At 51.6% G+C, this 20078-nt stretch overlaps 1 protein-coding gene across 10 annotated transcripts in view; it reads right to left on the bottom strand.

The window, feature by feature from the left end:
- ATP9A (ATPase phospholipid transporting 9A (putative)) overlaps positions 1–20078 on the bottom strand; it is a 127825-nt gene that overhangs the window by 66053 nt on the left and 41694 nt on the right. For 8 of the 10 annotated variants that reach the window (XM_044927512.2, XM_044927517.2, XM_044927513.2 and 5 more), the window contains 6 exons: positions 19600–19659; positions 9700–9758; positions 8376–8427; positions 6201–6295; positions 4842–4922; positions 3612–3687 (listed from right to left, as the gene is read on the bottom strand). In XM_044927512.2, the coding sequence (XP_044783447.1) occupies positions 3612–3687; positions 4842–4922; positions 6201–6295; positions 8376–8427; positions 9700–9758; positions 19600–19659 (423 nt within the window). The remainder of the gene's footprint in view (positions 1–3611; positions 3688–4841; positions 4923–6200; positions 6296–8375; positions 8428–9699; positions 9759–19599; positions 19660–20078) is intronic. The other 2 variants (XM_025263277.3, XM_044927518.2) reach the window with 1 other exon arrangement.

The raw sequence follows: 20078 nt of genomic DNA, 5'->3' as shown, positions 1-20078 counted from the left end.
TCAGAGTGGAGGACATCTAAGCTGAAACCCGAAACACGAGAAGGGTAGCCCCGCCAAGCACTCAGGGAAGATCCCGGGAATACAAACAGCCTGGGCTCCGCGGAATAAAGGAAATCCCTAAGCTTCTCTCCTCTGGCTCCTCAGCTCTTGGCACAGCACCAACAGAGGGACACACCCAAACCGCCAAGAGATTCAAACAGAGTTGCTAAAGGAGCAAACCTTTAGAGTGCTGGGGCCGTGTCTTTCAGACAGAGGCCCCAGGGGAGACACCAAGGGCCCGGAGTCGATGCAGTCTCCTGCACAATGTGGTTCCCTTCCAGGGAGGCGCTCAGCAGACGGAGAGCTGGAGAGAGTACCTGCCTGCTCCCAGGAAGATGGCAAGCCCCAGAGAGTGCAAGCCAACCCCCCGCAGACGGTCGGACAGGGGGAGCTGAGCTCAGGGTGTGCAGGGGTGGCCGTGCGCCCATGGCTCTCACTCCAGAGCAGACATGGGTAGGCCCCAATCCCCAGCATCCAGGGTTCTAGAGAGTCCTAATAACAGGGGCCCCCGAGGGCAGCGTCCCCATCTAGTACTGGCCAATCCTGGTGCCTTCAAAGGCCGCTGGAGATGCCCTCTCCCCTACACCCCTCTGTGCCCAGGACCGAAACAGTCTCCAGGAGATGCAGACCCCAGCCTCAGTCACCCCATAAGAGCACGCCAGCAGTCCACAGAGCCGCGCTGGTCTGGTCTGCCCAGTGCTCGAAAGCTCTGTCTCTTCAGCTTCTGGCTATGCTGGCTCTTCACTGCCACGGCTGGGCTTTCTCGGGTGGGCTTTCTCGAGCTGCAGTGAGTGGAGTGGGGGTGCAGGGGCTGCTCACGAGTTGCGGTGCATGGGCCTAGTTGTCCCACAGGACACGGAACCTTCTAAGACCAGGAATTGAACCCATGTCCCCTGCACTGGCAGGCGGATTCTTAACCGCTGGACCACCAGGGAAGTCCCTAAAGGTTTTGAAGTAGTTGCCAACTTTTAAATACAGAAGCTTGCATGTTAAAATATATATACAAATAAAGATTTGTGGTTTCTTCTGGAAAACTGGCAGATCTGATGCCACTGGGTCTTCAGTCCTCACCGCATCTCTGGCAGGTGCTGAGCTCAGCCACCCCGCTTGGCTCCCACTTTCCACTCATCACGGTCCCCACTCAGCCCTGAAGACCCCTGACCTGCGCCCCTCCGCTCCCCCAGACTCCGACCCCACTTCTGAGGCTACATCCCCGGCGGCTCCCCCCACACGGCCCCTCCCTCGGCCGCCTGCCCGCTGTGGTGTCCACTCCATCCTGCCTGCCAGGGGCTCCAGCCAGCCAGGCTGCCGGGGTCAGGTATTTCCCCCAGCCCCTCACACCCTCCACCACAGTGCTGCTGCCGGCGACCTCTGACCCCGTCTGAGAAGAGAGAGAGGCTGAGCCCCAGAGAGGGAGGATTCGACAGGTTTACAGCAACCAGACGCTGCTCTGACACGAGTCTGTGATTCCAGGACAAGCCCCGAGGAACAGGGTACAGACCAGTAGGCATTATCAGACCCGCATGGTGTGACCCGCATGCTGGTCACAGTTCAGCCCCAGCAGGGCCACAGACTGACGTGCTGCACACTGGGGGTGGGGGCAGGGGCTCAAGAAACTGTCCCTTTCCATGGAGAGCCTGAGAAGAACTGGGATCTGCGACACCCAGGTTCTGCTTCTGCCGAGCCCCCACCAGCCTCTCCCGTCTATCATCACCCCAGTGACTCCTCAGCCTAGCAGCCCAGTTACCATGGCAACTGCATCCTCTTACAGACTGATGCCAGCCAGTGCGGATGGACCCTGAGCACTGCCTGGGAAGCTTTTTTATTCTTAAATTTCCAACTGATAACAGTGGCGTGATCAAGACACGGGAATTAGATTCTGAAGGGAACACAGAAGTGAAATCTCAAATACTTAAGATTACTCTCGAGGGTTGCTTCTGGAGTTGAGCACCGGAAGGAGAAAATGGCTTGCATTTAACTCTGTGTTTATATTAGAACTAGAGTGTGATCAGACATCTATGCGGGGAGAAGCGGAGGCCGGCTAAAGAAACGGTAGCCGCCCAGCTCCTCAGACCCACTGCAAAGCAGACACCCGCTGCAGGGCGTGGCGATTAACACTTCTAGATTGGGGGTCACGGCTTGCTCTCGTCGCACCTCACCAAACACAAAGAAGTCACACAAGTGGGGAAAGAATGCATGTTTTAACTTCACGGTGCCTTTCTGAGGAGCTATGTGAAACCTTTTTTCCATCTTCCAGGTCTCAGTGTGCCTTCCCATCTCCTCCTCCAAGGAGACGATCTCCCCAAGGCTGTGTGGACTCAGGCAAGTCGCTCGACCTCTCTGAGACTCAACTCCTTATTCCATTAAGTGTCCTCATTTAGCATTGTGAGATCAAAACAAGAGAATGGAAGATACAACACTCTACACACACAGAGCCTGACAGATACGCCTTCTTATTGCGAATCTCTGAAACTGGGGCTGAGAAGCCGAGCTCACCTCTGCCTGCTGCACTGAGTACGGGGGTAGCAGCCTGTGCAAAGCCTGTGCCGGTCCCTCTCCTTTCACAGAGCATCCTGACTGAGCGCCTGCTGTACTGAAGAGCCTCAGGGCAGCAGCGAGCAGAGGGAAACGGGCTGGGAGGGGAGGTGGGGCACGGCACGGACTTCTCCCATAGTAAAGACAGGAAGTTGCCAGAAGTGGAATTACATGTTAATAATTACATATTGGGTTGGCCAAAAAGTTTGTTTGGGTTCTTCGTAAGATGTTATGGAAAAACCCAAACAAACTTTCTGGCCAAGCCAATAACATATACAACATAGTGATAACAGGGGAACAGATTTCTGCCTCTGGGGCAAAACGCCTGGCTCGAGTCCCAGCTTTGCCTTTTATGTGCAGTGTGACCTTGGGCAAGTTACTTAACCTCACCGGCCCTCAGTTTCCCTATCTGCAGCATGGGGACAATGCCAGCACCTGCGTGCAGGGTACTGCTGGGAGGGTTACGTGAACCACGTGACCCACAGCAGGTGCCAACAGACTGGCGGCCCCACCGCCATCACTCCAGCTGCCCCAGGAGTGCTCAGCCCCTGGAGCCCTTCTGCTCAGCTGCACCCCAGTGTACCAGCCTTTCCTTCCTGCGCCTCAACAGGTCATCCCACAAACTCTGTTCTGGAGTCCAGAGGACCAGACAATTTCTACGTCACCTGAGCGTCTCCGACACCAGGGCACCATCAGGACCAGCCGGGAAGCCCTCATGGACACAAGAGCCCGGACATCCAGGCTGACCCACTTTCTGGTACAGATTAGGACATCAATCTCACGTGGCAATTAGGGGCTACTCCCAGGGCGGACGCTGTGGCCGAGTCCACAGGCCAGGGCGGCCTCCCTTCTAGACGCCTCCAAGCACCGGGGGGCAATTAGATGGCCGTTTCATTCCCTGGGGGTGCAGCAGCCAGTGGAAAACGCCATTTGACCGACAGCTCATTTTCCCAACTGACAGATGATTATTCTCATTATACCGAAGGATTTGCTTTCCTCTTCAAATTGCTAACACATTCGTCCGCGAGGGCACGTACCTGACGCGGTGACTGTGCCGGCCCACAGCGCGTTCTCTATGCTCAGGCTCTCGCTGATCGGGGGGTCGCTGTCCTCCTGCAAAAGAGCAGATGGACACAGGCTGGCCCACCCAAGTCTGCACGGAGCCTGCTGCTGTCTACAGCCTGCTCTTTGCAAGAAAGGAAGAGAGGATGACCCCCGCATTTGGAAGCCAACAGCCTAGCCAGGAGAGAAGGACCAAACTCACAAACCCTTATTCTTGGTGTTTCAGTCCCACGGAAATACTTGAAAACAGTAGTTGGTGATTTAAGAAATGCAAGCTTCCAGCACTGGAGAAACGTTTCACAAGGTGGGAATGATAATGTACAGGGAAATCCATCAGAAACAGCCCTTTGCTGGCCTATCTGAGGGCTTCTAGAACAAGAGCAGGAACAATTCAATACGGGTTCTATAAACCTATCATCTCAGATGCCTAAAATAATTCAAATCCAAATTTAATTTCTATTCCGAAAGGTTGGGATATGGTTTAAAAGTTATAACCATGGTGGACAAGACTTGGAGGATACTCATTGGAAGAGACCCTGATGCTGGGAAAGACTGAAGGCCGGAGAAGGAGGGGACGACCGAGATGAGATGGTTGGATGGCATCACCAACTCAATGGACATGAGTTTGAGTAAATGATGGTGATAAGTTGGTGATGGACAGGGAGGCCTGGTGTGCTGCAACCCATGGGGTCACAGAGTCAGAGATGACCTAGCAACTGAACAACAGCAAATGGCTTCATGTGAAAAAGACATAAAGAATAACATTAATTACAAGAACACTTGGCTCTAAGTAGTCAGGCGATGAAAGCTGTTAGGAGGCTGGAAGAAATTCCCAGTTATGTTGCCTTTACTGAGAAGCAAATATGTCAGTTTTCAAGGCGGAGTCTTCTGATGGGGACGTCACCCCCACGTGACACAAAGCGACGCCCCAACAAAGCCCTGCTGGCGCTGGGCAGCGGACCCGCACCCCGGTCACGCCCCCAGGCAGGACCCTGCGCCACAAAGCTATGCCCCGACAAAGCCCTGCTGGCAGTGGGTAGCGGGCCCGCACCCCGGTCGCGCCCCAGGCAGGCCCCTGTGCCCTCGAGGCTCATGGCCCGCACCCCGGTCGCACCCCGGGCAGGACCCTGCGTCCCTCGAGGCTCATGGCCCGCACCCCGGTCACGACCCCAGGCAGGCCCCTGCGCCCCTCGAGGCTCACTCACTCGGGTGAAGGTGCCCACGAAGTTGTGAATGTCGATGTTCGGCTCCTCTGCGTACACATACGAGCGGATCTGAAGAAGGTCCTGTCCCACGGGGGTGACGTTTTGGAGGTAAAACAAGGTCAGCGCACGATTAAAAGGGATTTCGGGAATCATCCACTGTTTTTCAAAAGCAACTGCACTTTCTAAACAGGCCTCACAACCACAGGGCAGGTGGAAAAGAAGGAAACCTTCCTGCAAGTTAGTCCGGGAGTCTCTACCTGCAAGATCCCCAAACACCCTGAAGCCCTAAAGGGGAGAGTCTGTGTTTACCCGGCTTTTCCAGAACTAACTGATGGTGCACATCCCTCCCCCTATGCGACACTCTCGTTTACAAGAGTCATTCAAACCCACCGAAACCCTCGCTCATTCAACAAAGGGCCCCAGGGCGCTGACCGTTGTGCAAAGCCTCGGACAGGGCAGACAGGTGAACAAGTGTGCAAGAACACCTCACACCCATCAGGGTGGCTACTATCAAAACAACAGGAAAGAGGACTAAGTTTCCTGGTGGTCCAGTGGCTAAGAAGCCACCTGCCAATGCAGGGGACACGCGTTCAACCCCTGGTCCGGGAATACCCCACATGCCTCACCTGGGGCTACTAAGTGAACCCACCACAACTGCTAGGCCTGTCCTCTAGAGCCTGGGCGCCCCAAGAACAGAAGACACCCCCATGAGAAGCCGTGCCCCACGACCAGCCCCCGCTCGCCGCAACTGCAGGAAGCCTGCACAGCAACCAAGACCCGGCCCAGCCAGAAGCAAGTAAATCAATGAGGTTTCAAAAGCAAACGAAACCCCAGGGACTTGTGCACACAAGACAGGAGCAGGTCTGCTTGCTCCTGGAGGAGAAGGGCGAGGGCCGGGGTCGGAAGGCAGAGCTGGAGCCGGCGGGCACGGGGACAGAGCGAGAGGGAAATACATCACAAACAGTCCTTTCGCTGGCCTGTCTGAGGGCTTTCAGAACAGGGCAGGGCCTCCGCAGAGAGACAAGAGCCGCAGGACCGAGTGCCGGTGGCCGCGACGCCCTCGGAGAGCATGCACGGAGGAGCGGGCACCTGTGTCGCCTTTTAATTTCATCCCAGGTGCTCCGTCAAGGTTTCTTAAGGGCTGGAGCTGCCCGCCAGAGACCATCAACCCCATCGGCCAGATCAGGGTTCACAAGGCCGCGTGGCCGGCAACCAGCGAGCGCCTGAGGCACCAGGAGGATCTGGGGCCCCTGCAGCCCTGCCTCACAGTGGGCGGCCCGCCGTGTGGCCCCCGAGGTGGGCGTCAGAGTCCCACCCAGACACAGCCGTCGGAGGGCTTCTGCAGGGAAAGCTACTCACGGCGGCGGTGGGCAGCCTCTGTGTGCAGGCCACGGGCAGCCGAAGCTTCCAGTCTGTCTCCCCGTCCAGCTGATCCGTCCGCAGGAAGCAGGACCCTGTGGAGGGAAGAGGGGGCGCCCTCTGTGCACCTGTGGGTCAGGACCCCGCCCCACCCCGGCCACGGGGGCGCCGGCAGCTCCTGCTCTGGTCCGTGTCAGGAGAGCCAACCAATGGCCAAGAGGCAAGAAGCAAACCCGACATCCCGCTTCCGCCACCAGCTCCGGGTTTAAATCCCCGCTCCTCCACTCACAGTGGGAGCCGGGGCTGGGCTCCTGGCCGTGCTAAGCCTCAGCCTGTCGTGTCCGTAAACTGGGGAGAAACGCAGACCTCACAAGCTGGCTGCAGAGGATTCCGTGGGGGTGATGGTGCCCCCAGACAGCGGCTGGCACAGGCTCACCAGCATTCGCCTCTACGAGGTGCAGGCGTTACGAGCACCTTCTCAGGAACCGAACCTCCTGGGTTCAAGGCTCCGTGGCTCACAGGCTGCGCAACTTGAGGAAGCTGCTCCCCGTGAGCCTCAGTCTCCTCGCGTGCACAAACGAGGGTATCAGAGCGCCGACTCCCAGCTTGAGGACTAGAGAGCTGCTTCACGCAAACTGCTCCGACCTGGGAAGGACCACGGAGCCGTCGGCCGTGACTCCCCTGCACATGTGACGGGTGCCAGGTTCAGCCTGATGTGTGCATGTCTGAGCAGGCAGCTCCATGTTTCATCAGAGGAGCCACCGAATATCCCGACACTGAAGGTAAGACTTCTGAGACCTTTCAGGAAGACCCCTTCCAGTCCATCTTTTTTTGTTTGTTTTGTTTTTGGAAAAAAGAGAAGACTTCTGAGACCCTAATCCATTTTCACTGACAAGGAAACAAGGCCCAACCCGAGGACAAAGCTGTAGCGTTTAAAGGACTGTTTTAACGGGAATGCATTCCATGCACCCTGGATGATTTAACGTATCATTCATTAGTATACTCTGGCCACCTGAGGCAAAGAGCCAACTCGTTGGAAAATACCCTGAGGCTGGAAAAGACCCAGGGCAGGAGGAGAAGGGGGCGAGAACCAACATGAGATGGCTGGATGCACATTAGTCTGAGCAAAGCCCGGGAGACAGTGGACAGGGAAGCCTGGCGTGCTGCTGTCCATGGAGTCACAGAGTCAGACGCGACTGAGCGACTCAACAACAACAAATGAAATATGAAACCTCATCCTCACTTTTATTAAATTCATCACAGAATGAGGTTGCAGCAAGCTCCAAAGAATATAAACGTGGATTTTTCTGAGGTTCAAAGATCTCTGCTTCTGCCTGCTAGGCAAGAGAAAAATGGCCTTGTTTCCTGAGAACAGCTTAAATAACAAAAATAAAAAGGAGATTTGAGTCAACTGATGAGGCAGGCAGCAGAGGGGGCAGCCACCCCGGGGAATACAGCCGGGCCTCCAACCCTGCTGTGGATGCGGACGGCCAAGTGTCCAGCATCATTATGTGGGGGATGTGAGGATCCGTGGATTTGGTTCCACAGTTGGGGGGCGGGCAGGTCCTGGAACCAAAGCCCCAGGACACGGGGAGACAACGGTAAGTGCGACACATGTCGGGTCTTGGAGGAGACTGGAGGGGGTCGCTCAGGCAAACAGGCTGCAAACAGACAATAAACGCATGGGCGGGGCGACCGTGGCCCCACCGCTCGAGAGCCGAGGTTTGGGGGAAGGCCACCCCGCTCTCCCCTGCCCGGCTTCTCTCTGCCCCACCTCGTGACACTCCTCCCAGTATCTTCCCAGAAGAGTCGGTTGCTGTTGGCTTTTGTGTGTTAGACACACTTCCTCATCCCACCAACTCCAGAGGTTGAGCTGAACGCAGCCCAGCGTGGGGGGGGGGGGGGGTGCCCAGCCACCGCACGTGACCCCCCAGCGGTGACTCAGCAGAGGTCCCACTGTCGCTGTCGTGATCAGAAGCTGCTGACCGGCACGCACCAAGCCCCCCGGCCCCCGCCCCCGCTGTTTAAAGACTGCTCTATGAAAAGAAACATTTTTGGTCTGCCTCCATGGCTCCAAAATGATCATCCCCTTCTGTTACATTTTCAAATGATTATTTTGCCAAATCACCACTGAAAGGTTAATGGCTCTTTCCAAAATTGATCCCAGATGCTTACCGTTTTTTTCTGATGTCCTCAGGAAGATCATGTCGGCAGGGACCCGCTGGTTCTGTGTTATGAACAGAGAGACTGTTACCGTGAGTGCCCCTGTGTGGGGATTCGTACCCCCCTACCCCCTGCCCACTCGGTGGGGAGTGGAGGGGGCAACCAAAACCCACAGCCTCTTTTAAGTGTCTGCCTTTGTCGGAGACAGAGCTGGGGATTTATCCTGTTTTTGAATCTGAAAAATCTTGGGCTGCTGCTGTTACGCTGCTAATCCCCTATTGAAATCTTATCTCGAAAAGAGAGCTTCCCATTTTCTGGCAAACCCAACCACTACCTCCTGCAACTGCAGCCTGCAGACCCGGGGCGGGGGGGCCCAAAGCCTGCTCCCCGAGCTGGCTTTCGTCTAGGCTGTCTGCCGAAACTACAGACAGACGTAGGCTAGCCTCATCTTTCTGCTTCGACCAGTTTTTCGGCTTGATGTTTGGCTTTGAGTGGGATTTAAATAAGGAAGTCAAGTAGGAAGACGCGAAAAAAAGCCACGCTCAAAAAAAAAAGAGGGTCTCCAACAGCAGCCCTCGTGTAATTGTGAACAGGAAAGTGTGCCACAGCAGAAAGAGGTCTGCGAGGGTCTTCGCAGCTGCCACTCAGGAGAGCTTTGCTTTACCTCAAATCAACTGTGAGTTCTTAGATTTAATCCTTTTAAAAGAGCAGAGTTCACTTCCTACAGAAAGAAGCTGAGATGCAGTCCTTTCCTAATCAAGTATGATTCCAAGACTCTCCGGGGCCACCCCCGCATCCAGCACCTCCCAGCGGACACAGTACCGGGAGCTACGAGCCTCGGCTGGAGTAACATAACAGTGCTCTTTTTAAAAATGCATTTGTGGCCTTCTTACCGTTCTGTTTCACTTAACCCCTACTCCCCATAAAATGACAGAAAAGCACAACATTCAAGTCAAAAATACACAACCTGAAATTGTTCAACAGGCAAATGACAAATGTTTTTATGTGCTGATACGGGCAGCGGGCCTCTAGGAAAAAACTTTATGCTGAGTTAAAAACAAAAAGACGCCCAAAGAATACATCAAACAGGAAATCAGAGCTTATACTCTTCATGTTTGCAAGCGGGATTTCTGGCTAAGCAGCACAGAAACCTTGAAACAGTATTTTGTGTGTGTGCTTCATGTTTCTCCCAGGCAAAGGTGCTGGGTAGAGCCCAGAAAGCTTATGGCCACAGATCCAGGAATCGCACGGCAGGATTCGTGAAGTGGGCGTGACCACGCCCCGCGCACGCGCACCCACGCCGCAGCCGTCACAAGCCGCGAGACTCCGCTCTCACCTTCTCCACGATGATAAGGTCTCCCACCTGGATGCTGGAGCTCTTCACCTTTACCGTCCCTGCAAGGAAACATGCCCCTGATATATCACGTCTGAATTCATTTCAAGTCCTTGTGTCTCTACAGAGCGTCCGCCAGCCTGCACACCCTAAAGGATGTGCCCCCCAAACCCAGCAGCTACAGCATCTCCTGCCTCTCTGAAAAAAGGTTCATCTGCTGCAGAGACCAATTCAAAACCTGATCCCCACTTCTGAGAGCCCTGGAAGGACTCACAGGCCTCAAGTCAGATCTTCTGTCCTAATGGCACTTTAGAGGCTCTTCCGAATCAGCACTATAAAAGATTCATTTAGCCACATACACACACAGAAATGGGGAAGAAAATCCAAAGGCAGATCCACGGTCAAAAGACCAACACTGAATTCTCAGCACCACCAAAAAGAAAGCAGCTAACCCAAAATGACTTTTTAAAATTTGCAACTGCTATGCAGTATGGTTCATATGGCCTTCTCTGGTAGCTCAGACAGTAAAGAATCCGCCTGCGATGCAGGAGACCCTGCTTCCATCGCTGGGTCAGGAAGGTCCCTTAGAGAAGGGAATGACCCCCTCCAGTATTCTTGGCTGGAGAATCCCATGGACAGAGGAGCCTGGTGGGCTACAGTCCATGGTCCCAAAGAGTCGGACACAGCTGAGGGACGCACACAACGACATGCTTTGTGTGTGGGGGAGGAGAAGGCCGCCCGCTCCAGTGCTCTTGCCTGGGAAATCTCACACTGAGGAACCTGGCGGGCTACAGTCCACAGTGTCACAGACTCAGACATGACTTAGCGACTCAACAACAGCCAACGGCTTACATGATTATAATCAGACCACACAACTCTGGCTGCATGCTTATCTAGATAAATAATAACATTAAACATGGATTCCATGCTAAGCGCTGTATACACATTGACATCCTAATGGCTTAACTTCCTCCTCTCAATGGCCATCAGAAAAGATATAATCTCTAGCTTTCAGACAAGGGAAGTGGGCTCAGAGAGGCCCCATCTGCCCCCAGTCTCACAGAACAGGTCAGCACCAAGAGGCGCACCCCACCTGACTTCAGAGGAAGGAAGAAAAAACAGGAAATTCAATTCAACTCAAAAAACATTTACTAAAGTGCCATGGTCTAGGAATTCAAAGAAGACAGTCCCTCATCCTAAAAGAGCCCACAGTCCCGTGCAGGAGTCAACAGAGGCGTCCTGGGGAGTGCAGGACAGTACACAGTTTAGGTTCTGCAGCCAATAAACAACTCAAATCTCCCAACAACTGTTCTCCCCAAAGGCCAATAGTCTTTTGTGCGTTTATGCTGGACAACGTAAAGACCATTCCTGGATCCCGGGCCAAGGTGGTGGGCTGAATTTGGCCTGCCAGCTGCAGTCTGCAAACCCATGAGCTGTGAGAGAGACAGCAGGACAGATGCTGTGAGTACAAAACATTGTGTGGAAGGACAGGAGACAGGTGAGTGCAGAAAGGAAGCCGGAAGGAAGGACACCGCCCCCTCTGAAGGAGGACGGAGAACGGTGGCTGGCACCCCGAAGGCACGTGACGACTCACCCCACGTTCAAGCCCCTTCAGTGGAACGCCTGCTGGAGGCCAGGGGATCCAAGGGTGGGCTCCGTGGACTTGCACCCGTGGAGCGGAGACGGCAAGAGACACATAATAAGTGAATGGAGTGGGGCTTGGGGAGGTGTCAGCAAGCACTTTACAGAAGAGATGAGGTCAGACCTGACCAGATGATTCTGGCTACCAGCATCGGGAAAAAGGCATGACATGACAAAGAGAGCAGCACACGTATGCATGTGGCCGCAAGCTGGAACTCCTTCAGCAAGACCAGAAGTACCGCGTGGAGCACAGAGATGAAGGTCTGTGGGCGGCCAGGCGGCCCAGCACCCTGTGAACAAGCCTGCGGAGGACGCGGGTCTTTACCCTCGTGATGGACGGGATCCCCACACGAGGGAGCACCACCACCAAAATCTTCATGCTTCTGGCACCTCCTGTTGGCCCCATTTAGTAAGTCCAGGGGTCCTGAATCTGCTGTCCCCCACTGTGGACTCCTTCATCTGACATACACCCAACACTCACCCACCAGGAACTTGTGCACGCAGCTCAGATTATTTTATCTGACACTTTTCACATCATTTAATGCCACAGGTCTTTCCAGTAATTCATCACTGCTGAGATGCTTCAAAGCATTCCGAAGACTTCAACTGAAACAATTCTTTCTCAGAGTTCCACGGGGTTTGATCTTTAACTAATGTTTGTCCTTAATTAAATTTTGTCATGGTAACAGTGAGGAGACCTGGTGCTAAAAGGGCAGCTCTCAAACACGAATGACGTCTAGACACGATGCAGAGGGCTCTCGAGATGGCTAGCCAGTCCCAGCTGGACCCTCCCTCCCCCGGAAAGGGAGACTCCCATAGAGCCTCGCTTCCATAAACCAGAACTCAAGCCGACAGCCTGAGCCGGGGCACCCTTGGAACCCACTCGTTAAGCATCGGTGACGGTGATGCTGCTGTCTTTGCAGAGGGAACCCGCGCTAATCCTAAGAGTCAGCTCATTAGAAATGCATGAATGAACAGGGGGTGCGAAGCAGAGAATTCTCTTCCTGCCTGAACAATGCTTCTGGCCCCACCAGGGGGGCAACAGGGAAAAACCGCACAACAGACACACTGCTGTTTCTGAGCAGCTTATCAAGGATCTTCCTGGAGGGAAGATGGTAAATTCAGCGCATCCCCCTGCCCCCAACCCCCGGTGCCCGTAAGCTTTTCCTTCGCCTGAGTCCACCCCAACTTTCCCAAACATAAATTTACACACTGTCCTTGGTGTTCTCACTGGAATTTATGCTGGTGGCCTGACCCAAACCATCCCTGAGCCTGTGTTCTGATCTTCAAGACCTACTCACACGTTTTCTCCGAACGGCCAACCCTAAGAAGAACACTGTTATAATTCTTATTAAACAATAACTGCATCTGGATGTGCGTGGGTATGTGAGCAAGACAGAGGACAAAATCAGGGGGATTATCCTAAAAAGGTTAATCTAGGGACAGAAGAGATTTATCCTTTTCTTTGGCATATGTACTTTCTAAATGCTTCATGATGATTTTTCTTTTTTTAAGAGTTAACATGAGGGGCTCTTCCAATAAGAAAAAATATATAATAAATTAAATTAGCTCCAACCTCTAAGTGACCAGGCCCAGACTTTCCCCTTCAACGGCAGGGTTCTGATTTACGGTCAGTTAATTTGAACTCTGCCTCTCTGTCCATCTGCTCTGCCTCAACAAAAACCCCTTTAATCCACTGCGCTTGCAGAGCAGTTTCTGACCAACCCCAGCAGGCCGATCCCTCCGACAAACCCTCCTACTGTACCCGGCTCCATGTCGGGAGGAGGGCGGGGGGTAGGGGCACCCCCGCCTCAAGGTCCCTGGGGAGTCTCAGTCACAGCCCCTCATTAGCATGTTAGTATTCGGTGGGAGGAGCCTCAGCTTTTCAGGTTCCACACAGGGGGACCCTCGGTCTCACCCGCTCCACTGAGCCAATACACAGGCCGGACTGTAAGTCTGGACATCTCAGGTCACGCTGCCATTCTGGGGTGATGAAAACTGCGTGGTTCACGAGCGTTAAAAGGGCAGCTAGCGGGAGCCGCCGCACAGCACAGGGAGCTGGGCTGGGTGCTCTGTGATGGCCTAGAGTGGTGGGACGGTGGGCAAGGGGAGGAGGGGGTCCGAGAGGGAGGGGACGTGTGTACACTCACAGCTGGTTCACGCCGCTGCACCTCAGAAACCAACACAACACTGGGGAGCCAATATCCTCCAAATTAAAAAAACAAGAATGTCTGGCTCACATCTGTGTGCAGAACACACATGTACCTGCTCATTCTGACGAGAAAAGGCAAAACCAGAAGAAGGAAAGGAGGGAAAGCGGCTGGAAGGAAAGAGAAGGGGAAGCAGAGATCCATACTTCGATTCCATCACTGGGGGTTTTGCTGCCCACATCCAACGTCCAAATGACACGCCCTCTCTAAGAAGGCCTTGAGTGGTAAAGAAACCACCGCTGTGGCAGGACAGAAACAGGACCAGAGTCAGTGGTGAAGACCCAGGCACGCAGTGGCTGGGATTAACTCCCCAAAAGAGAAGAATCTCAGAACTGTGGAAAGGGTCCAAAGCACATGATGTCTAACCATGCCTGAACCACTGTTCTGAGCGTTCCACCAGCGTTCCTGCAAAAAAGGAAGAGCAGAAACGCTCACGCTCTCGCAGAGCTCCCCATCTTCCTGACAAAGGAAAACAAGGCCTGAAAAATGGCACAGTGACAGTGACGATGACCTAGACCTCAAGAGAGACGAGATCCCGAGGCTTCCCCAGTGGCTCGGTGGTGAAGAGTCTGCCTGCCAATGCAGGGGACACGGGTTCCATCCCTGGTCTGGGAAGATCCTCCAAGGCCTGGAGCAACTAAGCCCATGCACCACCACGACTAAGCCTGTGCTCTAGAGCCGGGAGCCACAACTCCTGAGCCCATGGGCTGCAACCACGGAAGCCCACACGCCCTAGAGCTGGTGCTCTGCAACAAGAGCAGCCACGGCAACGCGACCTGCGCACCACAGTGAGGAGCAGCCCCCGCACCCCGCAACTAGAGCACGCCCTGGTGCAGCAACCAAGACCCCGCACAGCCAAAAATAAATAAATTGTTCTGAGAGAAAGAGAGAGACAGAGGCACTCTCCCTACAGTCCCTTATTGGACTGCAAGAAAATTCTCTCAACACCCCACTGGGAAGTCAGCAGACCTACTTCCCAAGGGGTCCGATTTTCTGTTCCTTTTTTTTTTTTTCCATCTACGCCAGAGACTCCTAAAGCTTCTAGAGACAGAGCCCAGCCCTGTGTATTCACATGGATCCCCTTACCCTTGGGTGAATAGTCTACTCTTTTCATACCATAATTCTTAATACTTTTAAACAAGGGACCCTGGATTTTCATTCTGCACCACAAATTACACAGCTGGTCCTGCACAGGAGTGAAAACGTGCACTCACACCTTTACAAACGGAGGAGAAGATCTGGTCTAGGGACTGAAGACACAGAACTCCCCACCTTGCCCCCCAGACCTCCCTTCTCTTTCAGATTCTGTCACACTCAACCTCCAACCTCTTGGCTCTGGGATTTTCACCATCTTTGCAGAAACTCTACAGAAAGTGGGTAAGAGATTTTTCAAAGGTTAAGTGGCAGATTGCCTGCCAGCCACATCCTAAATCATGAAATGCTTTCTATAAAATAAATGTACCCCGTTCAGCTTCGGCCACTTCACCCAAGCCGTCTCTTGAGTCAGAGTTTATAATGGGGAACAAACTTCCAATTACTAGATCTGTTTATTTCTGCAGCGATGGACCCCCAAGCCTTTCATAAGCAAACCTATTGAGCCCAAACCATGCTTTTCATGGATGAGAGCTTCAGAATAAGGGCAGTTTGTCTACACTGCAGAGAGAAACCAGATGTTTTCCATGAGTCGAAACAAGCAAATGACAATTCAGTCAAACTGCAGAACCGCCTGCAAAAAAAAAAAGTAAATTCCAGGGCACTAGTATGTGTGGGTCAATTTTCTGACCCCCGAACACCTCCAGCTATGCTTCTATTTTTCATTGTGCACGCAGGACATTAATTGCCTTTGTAGGTCTCTGGCAGCAAGCTCCATGCACTAACCCTGGTTAATGTATAACTCTTTAACTCGCACTCTAATCTGATTGTGACAGTGATGAGTTGTAAATTCTACAGCATGTGTACATTTCCTGGGCTTGACACGAAAACGCCTCTGCAGACCCGGCAGAGTTCACAGGTTTAAAGTTGATATTTTCGTCTTCCAATCGGGTTGTCTTGCGTTGCCCAAAGCCGAAGAAAAGACTGTTATGTGAAAACAGGCAAACGGTGGAAGAGTATTATTATAAATTCCACGGGCCACTTCCTGGGGCTTTTGTTTAAATTAGCGGGAACTTTAAAAAGAAAGGCTGGAGTTTAAATTTAACAAGTTTATACTCAACAGAGGCTTTTAAAATAAATATATAAATGGTCCTCCCCTGCTTCTGGTGCCCAATAATGATGGACTAGACCAACACCCCCGGCAGGGGGTAAATACCTGTTGGGAAAGATAACAGTGCAATTTGCATGGGAGATTTTTTTCCGGGGTTGCTTTTTTATTTTGGTTAAACAGTAGATCAGTTCACCAGTGGTTTGTAATAAAGTGAATTTTGAGTAGTTTGAAAGAATAAAAGGAACCTTATGAGTCTGAAATAACAAACTTCGTATCTGTCAGAAAATGTATGGGAAAGTGTTTGGCAAGACCTATTTTAAGTTAAGACTTGTAAAAGCTAATGCTCTGAATCTTGATGAGAGAAGCCTGGGCAATGCTTTGCTTACTGAGCTGTATTTGAGAGCCTCAGTAAAAACCTTTGCAGCAGTCTTGCAGCAGGAATATCCAATGACCATCACTGAGCAGATGCAAGCTATTTACGAATAAAATGGATAAGGTCCTAGTGTATAGCACAGGAACTAGATTCAATGAGCTGTAATAAACCACAGTGCGAAAGAATATATATATGTACCAGTGAATCACCATGCTGTACACCAGAAATGAACATAACACTGTATATCAACTATACTTCAGGAAAATCAGACTTTTAGGGAACTGCATTCAATGTCCTGTGAGAAGCCATAGCAGAAAGAACACAGAAGAAAGAAGCGTCTGTATGTATATAACCGAGTCGCTCTGCTGTGCCGCAGAGGCTGGCACAACGCTGGAATCAACTATAGGTCAACTTCAAAAATAAAGTTTACAATGATTTTTAATAAAAAAGTTTTAAAAGACCATCACTGTAATTCTCTTCTCGAAAAAAGTATGAAGCCTTTTTTAGTGTCATCCCATGTCTGGATAGAGTTCATACTTTGAAAACATAAATGGTGCCTGTGTTTAAGAATACAGAGTTTCCGTTTAGCTAATTAACTATTAGCTAAACAACAGCCACTCGTGAACCCATGTTCCCTGCCCCATCCGATCTCCTGACGAACTCCACTGCAATACAAGGTCCTAAAGGGAACACGTGTGTCTTTATACCTCAATTTTAGTCATATTCACTGCAGTCCTAAACAATGGGGTAAAGTGGATTCTGAATTAAATCTTTAAAAATGTATCACTCTCAAATGGAAGTGAGATCCTTGAGGTTGCTCTGTAACTGGTAAAGGGTGCACAGAGCAGCAGGGAGGAACATTCTGGAAAGAACGGAAGGGTGAAGATACCAGTTCCGTTTTTCACACCACCTCTGTCCTCAAAAGCTGAAAAGACAGACTCCCTCCATTTTGCACAGACCTTTGACTTATGACTTACAGTTCACCCTGTGCCCAGATGTCCCCAGCAGGAAAGAAGCACCAGCAATTGTTTAATTGTGCTTCTGTTTGCACTTTCTTTCAAGGCTAATTATCCACTTGCTTCATTTAGCCCTTGATCACAAGTTAGGCTGGGAAAACATTCCTGGCATGAAGACCCCTGGAATTCATCTGGTGAAAATTTGAAACCAGTTACCCACACCCCACCTGTGATAAGCAAGGCAGGTTCCCCACTTCAGAAATAAAGTTTGGGTTTGGGGAAAGTCAAAGATAAAGAAAAATAATTCCTTTACCAATTATTATTTCTTGGCCCAAGCCAGATCTTTCAAGTAACAAAACAAAGTTTTGCTGAGTCTGCTACGACTTTAAGACCCTCTCTTCTTCGGCTTTGGTGTTTCCAGGGCCACTGAATGCTATTAATTTGGAAAGACAGCTCTACCATTAAAGTCATAAAACGCATAAAGGTCAGAGAACCTCTCTTAAGTCTCTGATCAGGTTTAAATGTGGATTTCAAGTAGGAGGAAAGGGGATGATTACTTATTTAAAAGCATCCTTCCTATACGGCTTTCAACAGTTTGTCTGCCTCAGAATGAGGAGGCTGGATCGACTTCTTTGGACTCAGAAATGTGTTTTGTCATATTGTATATTCAATATCCTGTAATAAATTGTAACGGAAAATAATCTGAAAAGGCTTCCCAGTTGGCTCAGAAGTAAAGAATCTGCCTGCAATGCAGGAGGTGCAAGAGATGTGGGTTCAATCCCTGGGTTGGGAAGATCCCCTGGAGAAGGAAATCACTCCAGTATTCTTGCCTGGAAAATCCCACAGACAGAGGAATCTAGCGAGGAACCATGGGGGTCACGAGAATGGGACACGACTTAGTGACTAAACCACCATCATATATATGTGTGGGGTTGGCCAAAAAGAGCTCACAGGAAAATGCACACGAACGTTTTGGCCAACTCAATATATAACTGAACCACTGATGTGCCCCAGAAACGAACACAGCGCAACTCAACGCTGTAAATCGACCTAGACTTCAATTTTAAAAGCGCGTTTGTAAACTATGTGCTGAAACTGAGCACTGTGGCAATTACTAAGAGACTCCACGGGAAAGTCTGAGCCTCAGCTCAGGGCCCAGCGGTGACCAGACTCACAGACGAAGGTGTTACATCAGGCTCCCGCCACAGCTCTATCCTGTAACTGCCCCACCATCTCAGACACGACGCTGTCCTTCTCTGAGCCTCGGACGTCCATCTGCAAAACCCACCTCCGTGAGGCTGTTTTAAAAAGTACAGAGCAGACCTTACCCAGCGCCTGGCTGGTTTATAGTCGAAGACCTTTCTTTGTTTTTTCCTCTCCTGCTTCCCACTTTGGACAGCATTTTTCTAACAGTTCCAATGCCACCAATGCCACCATCTCCCTGCTGCATGCCGTGATGACAGATTCCTGGATCACAAAATGAACTTGCCCGGAGTCTCAGGTCTTCACTGGCCTATATGGTCTTTTCTTCTATTTTCCCGGGAAGGAGCGGCCCAGGAAACACGGCTGGATTGGGAGGAACAAGATGGAGCCAGAACATGGAATTCTGTCCCCCACGCTTCTAACCATCACCGTCTGTACCTTTGGGGGACTCTCTTTCCTTTCTCCCAGCTGTGCCGGGTCTTTGTGGAGGCTTACGAGCTTCTGCACTTGCTGAGCACACGCTGCACGGCGCCGGCCTGCTGGCTGTGGCGCACGCTCAGCTGACCTGCAGCGTGTGGGAACGTAGCTCCCTGACCAGGGACTGAACCCCAGTCCCCTGCGTGAGAAGGCAGGTTTCTTAACCTCTGGATCACCAGGGAAGTCCCCCAGAGAACTCTTCACCAGGCCACTTCCCGGGCACGTGATCCACGTTAACAGCACAGGGGGGTGCCCTCGGAAGCGGCCGTGACTTGGTTTAACGCTCTGCTGTGCCATCTTGAAGTTCTGAACGATTTTTGAACGGGGGGCCCCTTGCCCCTTGTGTTCATTCTGCATTCGGCACTGCAAATCACAAAGCCAGCCCGGCCTTCTTTTGTCCTCTAGGACTCAGGATGCCGGTCACCTCTTCTGCGAAGACACCAGCAGCCCCTGCCTGATGCACTCCCACGCCTCCCCTCACTTCCAGCTCACACCTCCGTTTAGTCGTCCGCCTTATTTAAGGAAGCCCGGCCGCAATACCGCTAGTGCTGCCTCCCCCGGGCACAGGCCAACCCCAGCCCAGCGCTCAACTCCTCTCATGCGCGAGTTACGCTCACGGCAGCACTCTAAGCAGGCACCATTACTATCCCCAGTTCACTGACGGCTTACGGGATCTGCCGCCACGGCAGAGGGGCGGCACACAAACTCAGAAGCACTAACTTCTTCCACCACCGGGCACTGTGCTCAGGACCAGAAATGCAGTGGTTGCTTAGAAGGGCCATAATGCTTGTGCCGCTACAGTGTAATTACGAGTTACATTTTATAATCATCCTAAATTACCTGTCTGGATACCTTGCTGCACTGTTAATTCCGTGAAGTCCCAATCTCTCATGTTTATCTCTGCAATACAGAAACCCATCACAAACTCTGAAAGTGCTGGAGTCTCAAATACTCTTGAAGAATGAATAAAACGTCATTTCTACACGTAGGTTAATTTTACTATTAAAGTGCTTCAAATACTTCTTATTAAACCATGACAATTACATTAAACATTGATCTACTGCTGCGCTGCTTTAGACACATCGTGACTGAAATAAGATGATCTAAACCCTTGGAAGCAGCAATTAAAAAAAAAACTATCCATTTTTCCTCCCAGTGCTAAGTTCCTGATTTCCAGGGTTTTAAGTTCAATTGTTTAAACTCAACTTTTTCCTTCCAAGTTTAGAACTCTTTCAATTTGACTAACATAATGCCTCTAAAACTTTGGCAACATCCCAGAATCTGTGCCATTGACATTCTTATAATGATACTAACTCTGC

The sequence above is a fragment of the Bubalus bubalis genome, chromosome 14, assembly GCF_019923935.1.
Source record: "Bubalus bubalis isolate 160015118507 breed Murrah chromosome 14, NDDB_SH_1, whole genome shotgun sequence".
In the NCBI taxonomy this organism is placed as follows: domain Eukaryota; kingdom Metazoa; phylum Chordata; class Mammalia; order Artiodactyla; family Bovidae; genus Bubalus; species Bubalus bubalis.
The sequence above is the reverse complement of the archived record's forward strand: the minus strand, read 5'-3'. Positions and strand labels throughout refer to the sequence as shown.